Source organism: Zeus faber, assembly GCF_960531495.2.
Source record: "Zeus faber genome assembly, chromosome: 9".
NCBI classification, from domain to species: Eukaryota; Metazoa; Chordata; class Actinopteri; order Zeiformes; family Zeidae; genus Zeus; species Zeus faber.
The window spans coordinates 12253380-12265260 of NC_137197.1; the positions used below are offsets into that span (position 1 = coordinate 12253380).

Genomic DNA, 11881 nt, shown 5'->3' on the forward strand with positions numbered 1-11881 from the left:
GTGTAATTGCATCAGTGATCACAGCACAGTTACAACATACTACAATATAATAATAATAATAATAATATATAATACAATATAATATGATCAGCCAATCTAAATAACCTCTCAAAAACGATGACGAAATTGAGGTTACTTGTGTTTTTTCTACTTCCCCCCCCCCCTTTGCACTCTTTCTACCTACTTTCCATTCATGTTTCTATTTCTTCCAGAGGGCCATGCGAGTGAGGAGCCACTCCATGGAGACCATGGTAGGGTCCCATCGCCACAGGAGCCCCGGGGTCGGCGGCGGGGTCCCGGCCAGCCTGAGCGGAGGCGGTATGCCCCAGAGCAGTAGCGAGTGCACCAAGAGCACTTTCACCGTGAGTGGAGGAGATTTGGGAGGAGGGGGCAGAGAGGGATGGAGGAATAGGAGGGATACATTTACATTACATTTAGTCATTTAGCAGACGCTTTTATCCAAAGCGACTTACAATTGTTCAAACACCGACGGACGCAGCCATCAGGAGCAATTAGGGGTTAAGTGTCTTGCTCAAGGACACTACAGCATGCTAGCAGGAGGAGCCTGGGATCCAACCAGCAACCTTTGGATCACTAGACCACCAGCTCAACCGCCTGAGCTACCATCCCCATAGAGATAGAGTGATGAATGAAGAGTCTGTGGACTACATTTTCGAAATTCTACTTTTACCTTTACCTGAGTTTATTTGTCAGCTAAGTAATGTGCTCTTTACTTTTTCATTCCAAGGTACGATCTTATTTTAAATTTGTTCCTCGTTCAAGTTAAAAGCTTTGTCAAGGGCACTGCTTCTTGATGTTGTCGACATTGTTCACAGTTCTCCCATCATCCAATCCAAAGTTTAGTTTGGATTGGATTATGGAACAGTTTAGTTGGACAAATAATCATACCACCAAAACAAGCTGGAAAAGTGTTTTGTTTTCCATAATGCTATGCTATTGCTTGTTCAACTACATTGTAATTACAAGTAATAGTGTAGTCATAGTGGTCTCACACATTACTGGTTAATAGTCGCAGTTGGAGAAGGGCTTTCTCGGAGGAAGGAGGGGAGCAAAGTCGATGAGTCTAGAAGTCTAGGATTAATGAATAGGACATGGTTAAATTAAGTGAAGGAGGGCAGTTGGGTCACCTGGTTTTACATTTTGGGGCGGAGAGTGGTGGAAAAAAATGAAGAGAAGGCTATTTAAGATAGAAGGGAGGACTAGGTTATAGATTGCCGATGAGGTGGTGGCTGTGCCCATTCACCAAGAACAGACATGGGTACAGAAATGAGTCCGGTCAATTGCACTGAGAATAACTTGACCAGTTTGCGCCCTTCAATTTTAGTTCGATTTATGAATGCACCATTTATGAGCAAATATATTTCATGAATTTAAGATGTTTCCCTCAGCACATTAAAATGGCTCAAACAAGATTGAAATGAACCGAGCAAAAGAGTACGGGTACTCCTCACTTAACGACCGAGTTCCGCTCCTAGGACCAGGTAAAGTGAGGAGTACCTGTATTAACAGTTGGTTTGTTGGGGAACTCTGCCCTCTAGTGTTGGAATTGTTGAATAGCATCTGTGACCAGGGATAAGTTTACTAGTTATGACAAAGTTGATCCAGTGTGCATAACTCATTTTTCTACCATTGAATTTCATCATCTCATCATCATTAGAGATGTTGTTCTATTACAGTTAATTACTTTATGATAAAAAAAAAAATTCAAGCCGTGGCTGCATTCCTGTATAATGTGGCTGTACCGACGTGTGCTTTCCAGGCTCCTGTGTTGTCAGCCAAATCTCCCCTGAAGAGTCCGGTGAAGCGACGCTCGGGCCTCTTCCCCCGCTTGCACTCCAGCACAGAGACCCCCCTGGACAAACACTCACGCAGGTCGGCCGCAATGCCTCACTCTTGAGAACACCCGTGGGGGCTCAGGGGGTCCAGAGAGACAGTCTGCTCACGACAATGATGTTTTATCGATGTTGATCGCTTAAAGTCTTCCCCCCTCCCTCCGCAGTGACCAAAAGCATCTGGAGAGCTGCTCGCTGTCGCAGGACGTGAGGTCAGAGACGTCTTCGAACCCCAGTTCACCTGAGATCTGCCCAAACAAAGACAGGTACACGGAAACTCAATGGAGGGTTCATTATCCAAGAGCAGTGAGTTGTCGCGGCTGTGTAGGGAAGCAAAAAATGACGATGAAATCAAATGATTTTATTTGATTGATCTAAAAAAAATAACTCAAAAGCTTGTTCACCCCTGAAATTAGTCAATGTACAGTAGATACATTTCCATTATATCAAGAATCACCCTTAGTCTGATCCGTCTCAAAAATACATACATTATGATAGTCAGTGTTTAGGGGGGATAGCACATTTTTAGAGCCGTAGAGACCACCTCTGTGATCTAGTCAAATATAATCTATACTCGCCGACCAGCAAAAACACTTAAAAGTCATTGTCCAAGTTCTGTTATATATCATTAAGAAGGTACTAGGGAAAGTGGAAGGAAGTTTAAAAGGAAAAATACTGTGCTGAAGTCGTGAATCAAGAAAAAGAACACAATGCACATAACATAACAATGAGGATTTTGAAAGAATTTTGAAAAGGAGAAATTTAACCCCATTGAACACAAGTGAGATACTAAGCACAGTGTGACGCCGCAGCAGAGTCGTAATTCATCAATAGTAAAGCGTTCAATGAGGTTGTTGTTATGGACAGTTATAAATGATGGAAACCAACAATTGAACACGGGTTGAAAAATTGCCAACCTATCCTTTAAGGATCTTGAAAAATAAACCTGGGGAAGGGCATTTCAGGGCATTTCAAGACAACACAGCGGCGCTTACCAAAAGCAGGCAAAGAAAGGAAAACTCAAAATGTGACAACAAGCTCAAGCCCCCCCCCAATGGACGGCCTTGTGTGCGACATGTGTACACATCCCGGTTCCGCTTTCCTCCTCCTCCGCAGGCCGTTTGTGAAGCTGAAGGAATGCACCGGCGCTCGGCCCAACATCTCGCGCTCCTCGTCCAGCACCAGCAGCTTCAGCAGCACGACGGGGGAGACGGAAGCTCTGGAGGAACTGGACACCGTGGGTTTTTCTTGCAGCAGTACAAGTAGAAATCCGCGGTCGTTGACATTTGTTCACCCTTTGGGGGGAGTTATATAGCGGATGCAAATTACATTTCTGTATTTCCTGGCGCGTGTGGGACTTTATGACAGGGCCAATCGAGCGTGTGTTTTGTTATCGTCGGCGATGAAGAGTTCAAATGGGGCGTGGGCGGCGCGGCGTGTGATTCCCCACGCAGCGGCGGCAGCTGACAGAGTCTGGCGTCCGACGGCTAATGATAGAATGATTACGGCTCTTGTCACTCCCTGCGTCCGCCAGAAGGCAGCGCGTGTCACTCTCAGTTAATTTCTAGTTTGCGCGTCGCTCCCAGCTGCTCGGCCCCTGATTCCTCCTGCGAAGAACGTGCCCATCACAAGAAACAAACAAGAAACAAGAATCAACCTATCTTACACTTTTGTGTGCCCATGTGTCTCTACGGTATGCGTTTGGTGGAGCTAATTGGTCCCATAGCTGCATTGAAATCCCATTTATGTCAATCGTACCGGATTGCGACTTCACTGTCTGAGCGATTTGGTCCAGCGCGCTTGTGTGATTCCTGCCACTGTGTCCCTCTCCTCCAGGCCGGCCACCCCTCCACCGCCTTCTCCACAGGCTTCAGCCCCTGCCTCAACGTGGATGGCCACGTGGCCAGTGCCCCCCTCATCATGTGCCGCAGTCCCACAGGTACCGGAGAAATCCGCCTGGGGGCTGGTCGAGTTTTTCATGTCTTTTTATTCCTTTGCAAACTGTGAGTTTTACCGCTGCTGCCCTTTCATCCAGATGTGAAGAGCAAGACATCTCCCAGGTCAAACTTGAAGTTCCGATTCGACAAACTGAGCCACTCCTCTGCTGTAAGTCGCTGCTACTGACATCATTCGCGAGTAAAGCAAAACATTTTATTTAACAACTACAACAAAGGTTGAACTGCAGGTGTCCACATATAGCGCGTTCACTTTTTTTTGTCCAAATGGCGGTGCACTCAGACATCTTACATTATTGAATTCCCAACCAAATTATGTGTAGGGGATAATGTACAGCCGTTATTGGGAAAGGGTGACCAGGAGGTCTTGTATCACTTGACAAGTTCTTTTGTGATAGTGACCGCCTGGCTGCACATTATCATATCATGTAATACTAAATAAAAGAATGCATTGAGACGGAATATTGATTTGAAATTATTTTGTTATGAGTATGTCTAGTTTAGGAGCTTCAGCTAAGTCGACACCAGCGTGACCTAACACCATGTGATGCAAGGGATGTGAATCCAACTGGTGCCCTGGCCAACAGTCATTATTAACAGACAGCGGCCATTATTGAGAAATAACCGACCCCCTGATTACAGCTAATGACCAATCAGAATCCAGCATTCCAATTACAAGCAGTAAAAACTGAGAGAATTGCCTTCATTTTCTGCAGTTATGTTAAATGAATGAATAGTGTAAATTGTATTCTCTTATATCCTTGTGTGTCTGAACTGATCGAGGTAGTGGCTCAGGTTCGGGACCTCAATGGCGAGTGTTGAAACGCAGACTTGAATCCAACATTTGCTGGCTCAGTAAAGAACAAAAATAATAAGGATTTAAGAAAAGTTTCTTTGCTGTTGTCTTTTCCAGTCGGAGTAGACCGGGGGGGGAACGGAAACGCGACACGTCGCACGATGAAGGCAAGGAAGAGAAGCCGAAGGAGCTGCAAATATTTACCAACGGACACCCGAAAAAGCAGGACAAAAATCACTGTAGACCACGCTTCGCAACACCAAGGGATTACCCCGAAGGATTCGCTGAATACACCCCAAAAAGTCCCAAAACTCAGAAATACTGTGAGAGAGTTCACGGAGAACAAGTAGAGGCCTGCGTGTACGTTTTTATTTTAACCAGCCGTCCGTCACAGAATCTAGTCGACACCTCACTGACTGCTTGTCAGTTTTCAATAACGATGGGAAATCTTCATGTAAATGACCGGAAACGGCTGAAATACTGTGCGAGTGGACCGAGCTCGACTCTGCCTGAGTTGTATACTGTTTATTTTTTTTTGGCTCTGGGGTACGGGACCGTGACACTTAGGGGGACAGAGTCAGGAGACGATGGTCGAGCTGTTACTTATCTCTGTGGACTGTGAGGTTCTTAGAAAATCAGAAATGGTATCATGCCAGAATGTCTCCTATTATCCTTTGTCCTCATACGGTACCTCTGCGAGGAGTTACACACACACACACACACACACACACACACACACACACACACACACGCAATGCCTCAGAAGTGACAGAAAGTTTCCCTTTTCAGCGGCAGAAATTGAATGTCTCTTCCTGCATTCAAGCCGACGTCTTTTATGAAGCTTTTAGTGACATTCATTGGCCTCTCGCATTGTGTCCACTGCACTGTAACCATTAGGCCAAGATTCAGTTCAAGCTTGTACAACGGCATCCGGGCACCTCGCGTAGGACGGCGGGCGGGAAACGCCAAAACCCCGTGCTCGACAATTGGAAACGCTTCAAGTGCAAACGCTGAATTTGGAGCTATGCCAATCCCATCGTGCCAGGAGCTTATTTTTTTAGCCAAAGTTGCGCCTTACAATCTATGAAAGCCCTTTCAGTGTTGTGTGCTTTATCCGTCTCGCTCTCTCTCTCTCTCTCTCTCTCTCTCTCTCTCTCTCTCTCTTTCTTTCGCTCCAAATCGCTGGATGGGAGGGTCAGCAACAGGGTGTTATAGTAAAGAAGTGAGTAAGCCATCACTTTGAAAATAGATGTTGTGCAACTCCCCGCGCCTCCGCCCTGAAAAACACTTCACCAAACGATACCTTCCAACGCAGCTCGCTATCTTATTGTATCTGTGTTAATGTTTGGTGTACTTCTTGAATATGAGGATTTGGGGGGGTGGGGGGCGGGACATGAATCGAGATTTGTCCTGGATATAACATTTTTACAACAATATTCAACTTCTCAAGCCGCCAGGTGGTAACGATGGCAACCGGACCTACAGTAAGTTCAAGGGACAAAGCGCTCCCTTCCTCACACGACCAAATAACAAAAAAAAAGTCACAGCTCTTTTTGGGCGAACGTCTATGTAACTTCCGCGGTGCAGGGAACAATTCCTTATGTCGGGGCGTCGAACGGGTCGGCTCCTTCCCGAGTGAGTCAAAACAAATGTCATTTAAAAAAAACTTGGAAGTTCGACCGTCCGGGAGTCCGGGAGGGATGCTGTTGCGAAAGCACTTTACCTTTCCTTGCTTGGAGGACTCACCAGTTCCATATATCTCAGAGTTGGAGAGGTTACGAGTAGGTTAATCAGTTGAACCAGAGAAGCCAGCAGATAGATGTCTTTCACTTTGTAGCGGGTATCGCCTAAACGCCCTACAGCCTTCTCTCTGTTCTGCTTAATTTATTTAGTTTTACCTTCTTTTGCATTGATGTCATGTAAAATTTATGTAACTGCAGAGTACGCTAATTCAAGAGATTAAAAAACGATTAAAGGATATATATATATATATATTAATTTATTAGAAGTCTACACAATGTATATGTATATTTCGTTATGTAATGTGCCATTGAAAATCTATTCTGAAATAAAATGTTGTATTTTGTGTCATAAACGGTTTAACTTTGCCGTCATTCACAAGTATTTATGGGTAATTGTCATACCTGTCACTATTGGGATTTGAAAATAGGAGGGGGGCTAAGAGAGTGACTGAGAAAGTCTCCCTGTTACACACAGGTCTTTTTTTGCTTCATTCAATTAGGAAACGGAAGAAAATAACTCCATCTACAATAAAAATACACTTTTTTTTTTTTTTGCTTGTTTTCAATTTGAGATCGCTCTGATTGTGCAGTGGAGTAGAGATCGCTTCTGAAAAATATATTTTTTTTTAATACGGGAGATTTCCGGGAAAATATCGAAATGGGAGCACAGGGGGAGAAAACAGTAAATACAGGAGAATCCTGGGGAAAAACAAGGGGATTAACAGGTATGGTAAGGTAATGGTACAATCACTGCGGAATATAAGTTATCATTTTTCGTTAATTGTGTGCTTACGGCTATGTTAATGTTCGTTTAGGAGACAGAGTTGTAAAAAACAATATTCCAGACGTAATTCTGAACACCAAACATTGCCAGAATATAAATCCATGACACTCAATCTATGTCAAAAATATACATGAAAATTAAATAATATCGGGCAGGCTTTCACATCACTGCTTGAGATTTGTCTGGCAACGCAACCTAGTTTAATGTTTTAACTCATAGAGGTCAGTGAAAACGTCCCTTTTCGGTCGGTGTTTCTCTTAAAGATCTGTGTAATGCGTGCAGATATGCATGCAACATTGTGCATACGACGGAGTTGACCCTTTGATGCAAAACTATGACAGTCAATAAACTGCCCTGAATAGTGTGCAAGGTATTTGGATATTGGCATCGGCATCATTTCAGCGAATACCGTTTTATTGACTTTGATTCTAAACAATAGAATCACAATAGCAATACTGTATTAATATTTAGTCATGCAAATAAAGCCTTTTTGAATATAACTGTCCGTCACTAAAACACAAATTATCATTTTCGACAGGATTACAGCTCTCATCTTAACATTGTCTTCACTTCACTCTTCAAACTGCCCAGTGCCTAATGCAGACTTTTTTGTATCATATAATGACCATTTTATGTGGGGAAAAAAGTGTTTAAAGAGATTATTTTAATTCAAATAAATATTGAATGTTTTTTTCCATATTTAACAATGCTGCCCATTTAGATTCAGTATGAAGTGTTACAATTTTGTATTGGTATTGTATAATATTGATCTAACGTGTTGGGTGGATATTATGACCCATTAATAATGCAGGGGTTAATGTCCTGAGCTTAATATGCACTCAGAGTAATAATAAAATGAGGATTAAACCAATTAATGTAAATAGAGTCGGGTGGGAATGGGGAAGGTGGGCGATGACAACATATAGAGTCAGAAACAATAAAGGGCTGTACTGTATTGGTGGTTATTTTGGCCAAAACAAGAAAAATAAACGCATCATTTAAATACATTGTTTTATCAAAATCATCAAAATTATGCTTGTATTCTGGTTGTTTTTTTAGGGCCCTGGGCAGCCAAGAGCACTTGGAATCATACAACCTTTCACCGTTGCCGTAGTTCGTTCGGGACAAAGTCTCGGGTGGAGTAGCGTTGCAGACCCCTGCTGATCCAAACTCAGAACCAAAGAACAACTCTGTATTTTCTGAGACGGTATTGTCGGGTGGAGGGCGTCGACACCACCACGAAAACATCCTTTGGGTGGAACGGATTGAATTACCATTAAATTCGGGGTTGCAGTTCTACAGCTGGCGGTGACAAGTCGAATATTTTCCAAGGAGATCACAGAACTTAACGCTACGTCAGGAGAACTTGAGGGAGGAGTAGACGGTGGCCTTGGCTGGTTCCCTGGTGGCTCGCTGTTTGGTCAGAACTTCCTGAGAGAGCGCAGCGTACATGGGCTGGAACACAACAAGGAACATGGAGTAGTTTGGAAAAGAACATGCTGAGGAAGTCATTATTAAGTGTTATGTAATTATTCAAGTGAAAAGGTGCAACAAAGGGCATTACCATCGGCACGACATTAATCTTTAGAAGAGGCTGCCAAGTTGGCAACTATGCATTAGCTGTTGGTTGCCAAGACTGACCAAATGGATGCTGAATTCTAATCATTTTATAATTGAGTGATTGGGATCCTTTATGATTATGATCCATATTTCAATATTCTCACCCATTTCACCAAAGTAAATCAATGTGCCAGGACAACTCATTTTGCCTGACAGAACTTTCTAAACATATGGAGGTGTACCATGCTTTGTTTTTTGTTTAACCATTTATTTGTCTGCCCCAGATTGCGTTGGAGCAGTATATGCACGAGCTATCATTCAGAGTAGACTCACCTCTTTATTTGGCGTTGGCTCGAGAGAAGCTGCAAAATGTCAAAGAAAACAAGAAGACGATGTTAGAAGCAGCAAAAAATAAATAGTAATTCACGCAATCTTGACCATCGGCACCTTTGCAAGTCGAGGGGATTTCCTTCTGTGGCACCGGGCTTCGGGGGAGCGGCCGAGGGGCTTGACACGGCGCAGAGATAGACACAGTTCCTGGCCGCCGTCGATGATTTATTGACAAGGTCCTGGGAAGTGGCCGAGGCTTCACCTCTGAGCCGAAGCGCCGGGCCAAGCCCACGGCAACAGGGAAACAAAGGGAGGCACCCACACACACCAAGACCCTGTGCATGGCGCTCCTCACCGTGGGGGAAGCTGGAAGAGGGAAAGGATGGCTAGTGAAGCCGTTTCCCTGAGAAGGTGTTTAAAAAAAAAAAAAAAAAGTTAATGTATTGTACCTGAGGTGATGTTGACGTACGACATATGTCCCTGGTCGCTGCAGCCCGGACTCCATGTGACCCTGCATCCGTATAGACCCTCGTCAGATCTGTCGACGGGACGGATTGCGAGGACCACGCGGGTCTGGTTGGCCGACAGAGTGACGTTGGAGAGCTGTTGCCTCGGAGCGGGATTCAGGGTTTGGGGGGGTTCTAATGTGGGCTTCCAGCTCCAGGCCACCGTCCAGCCTCCTTCCCCACAATGCTGCACCACGCAGGACAGCCCCAGGCTCCCCCCGACCGCAACATGGAAGCTCTGACGCTCAGCCAGGACCATCTTGCTGCACTCTTCGGCGCGTCCACCTGAGATAAGGACAATGAAGCCATCCGTCGAGTCCACATTTTTCTAATTTAACATTTCAATCAAATTCATGGTTTTTGTTTTACTTACAATGAAGGCAGATCCAGCTGAGGGTTATGAGGATATAGCCATACATGGTCGGCTGCTTTCTGCTGAGGTGGGCTGGTTTTTATCGCTCCAAGTTGTTCAGCCTACAGCAATATTGTGTCTTGTAGGGAAAGACAAGACAATGAACCTTGAGGCTTTTTTCACTCCTTTTACTCGTTTGTAAAGCGTTTGCTGTTGTTCTTTTCTGGTCTGAACTGCTGGCCAACTCCTCGATTCACTTTCTCGTTTGCTGGTAAAAAAAAAGAAAAAAAAAAAGGGATTTCCTTTACTGCTCCATTCCAGGAAGGAAGTGAAGTGAAACCTGGCACACACAGTCCCTGACACAGGACCTTCATCTTTATATATTCTTGTTTTCAGTTTTGTTTAGACAGACGGACAGACAGACAGACAGACAGACAGATAATTGATAGACAGATTGATAGACAGATAGATAGATAGATAGATAGATAGATAGATAGATAGATAGATAGATAGATAGATAGATAGATAGATAGATGTCATTTTCGTCGGTGATGGTGATGCTGGCGTTGTCGTTCTCGGTGATGGCGACAGTGTCATTGTCGTTTTCAGTGTAGTTCTTGGTGTCATTGTCGGTGACGGTGACACTGTCATTGTCGGTGTAGTTGCCGTTGTCGGTATCAGTCTCATTATCGTTGTCAGTGCCGTTGTCGGTGTCGGTGCAGTTGCGATTTCCGTTGCGGTTGCCTTTGCCATTGCTGGTGCCGTTGCCGGCGTTGTCAGTGTCAGTGCGGTGCTGGTGCCGTTGTCGTCGTCGGTGACGGTGTCGTTGTCGGTGTCGTTGTCGGTGATGGTGACGGTGTCGTTGTTGTTTTCAGTGTTGTTGTCGGTGACTGTCATTGTCATTGTCGGTAACGGTGTGGTTCTCGGTGATGATGACGGCGTCTGTGTCATTCTTGTTTTCGGTGTTGTTCTCGGTGTCATCGTTGTCAGTGACGGTGACATTGTCAGTGTCCTTGTCGGTGACAGTGACAATGTCGTTGTCGGTGTCGTTGCCGGTGACGGTGTCCTTGTCATTGTCGTTGCCGTTGCCGTTGACGTTGACGGTGTCCTTGTCATTGTCGTTGCCATTGCCGTTGTCGTTGACGTTGTCATTCTCGGTGTCGTTGTCATTGACGTTGTCGGTGTCGGTGTCGGTGTCGGTGTCTTTGCCGTTGTCAGTGACGGTGTCGGTGTCATTGTCGATGACGTTGTTGTTGTTGGTTCTGTTGTCCTTGCCTTTGCAGTTGCGGTTTCCATTGTGGTTGAGGTTGCCTTTGCAGGTGCTGGTGCCATTGCCGTCGTTGCCGGTGTCGGCATCGTTGCTGTTGTCGGTGTCAGTGTCTGTGTCGTTGTTCCGTGACAGTGTCATGTCGTGACAGTGTCGTTGTCGTTGTCGTTGCCGTTGTCGGTTCCGTTGCCGTTGTTGGTGTCGGTGCAGTTGCGGTTTCCGTTGCGGTTTCCGTTGCTGTTGCCTTCGCCAATGCTGGTGCCGTTGCTGGCTTTGTCGGTGTTTTTGTTGTTGTCGGTGTCGGTGTCGTTTTCGGTGTGGTTGCTGTTGCCGTCCCAGTTGCAGTAGTGGTTGCCATTGCCAGTGCCGTTGTCGGTGTCGTTGTCTGTGTCGGTGCGTTTGACGTTGCCTTTGCAGTTGCCGGTTCCGTTGTCGGTGACATTGCGGTTGCCGTTGCCATAGTAGCCTTTACATTAGTGGAATCATAGTTTGAATAAGGGCAGTCATATCTAAGTAGAAAAAATATTAATTAAGTCTTTTGTCATAAGTAGTTGACGAAAGTCTGACTTGAAAGTTTTAATAACAATTTACGTTTTTCCAAAATGAGGCCAAATTATTATTAATATTATCAACACATAAAAACGATTCAACAACAATATTTATATATATATATATATTATATATATATATATAATATATATATTATATATATATATATATTTCACATTCTGCTTCC

General features: G+C 44.6%; 2 protein-coding genes across 4 annotated transcripts in view; one reads left to right on the forward strand and one right to left on the reverse strand.

The window, feature by feature from the left end:
* Positions 1-6693, forward strand: part of rap1gap2a (RAP1 GTPase activating protein 2a) — a 92736-nt gene extending 86043 nt beyond the window's left edge. For all 3 annotated transcript variants that reach the window (XM_080006882.1, XM_080006880.1, XM_080006881.1), the window contains 7 exons: positions 213-362; positions 1781-1893; positions 2021-2119; positions 2970-3090; positions 3690-3792; positions 3889-3959; positions 4722-6693. In XM_080006882.1, the coding sequence (XP_079863008.1) occupies positions 213-362; positions 1781-1893; positions 2021-2119; positions 2970-3090; positions 3690-3792; positions 3889-3959; positions 4722-4730 (666 nt within the window). In that variant the 3' untranslated portion in view covers positions 4731-6693. The remainder of the gene's footprint in view (positions 1-212; positions 363-1780; positions 1894-2020; positions 2120-2969; positions 3091-3689; positions 3793-3888; positions 3960-4721) is intronic.
* A 593-nt stretch (positions 6694-7286) lies between these two features.
* LOC307234972 (uncharacterized protein) lies at positions 7287-10103 on the reverse strand. The gene is made up of 5 exons (XM_080006886.1): positions 9900-10103; positions 9470-9811; positions 9138-9386; positions 9024-9052; positions 7287-8585 (listed from the first exon to the last, which is right to left on the reverse strand). Exons 1-5 carry the CDS (start codon positions 9943-9945, stop codon positions 8487-8489), a joined length of 765 nt encoding a protein of 254 aa, XP_079863012.1. The 5' UTR covers positions 9946-10103; the 3' UTR covers positions 7287-8486.
* Between the last annotated feature and the right edge of the window lie 1778 nt (positions 10104-11881).

Bases quoted from the DNA above. Each gene is read 5' to 3' on its own strand.
- LOC307234972 (XM_080006886.1), bottom strand. From the start codon at position 9,945: ATGTATGGCTATATCCTCATAACCCTCAGCTGGATCTGCCTTCATT. The intron at 9,812-9,899 runs GTAAGTAAAACA...TCCTTATCTCAG, and splicing joins CAGCTGGATCTGCCTTCATT to GTGGACGCGCCGAAGAGTGC. The intron at 8,586-9,023 runs GTGAGTCTACTC...GTTGTGTTCCAG, and splicing joins AGCCAACGCCAAATAAAGAG to CCCATGTACGCTGCGCTCTC.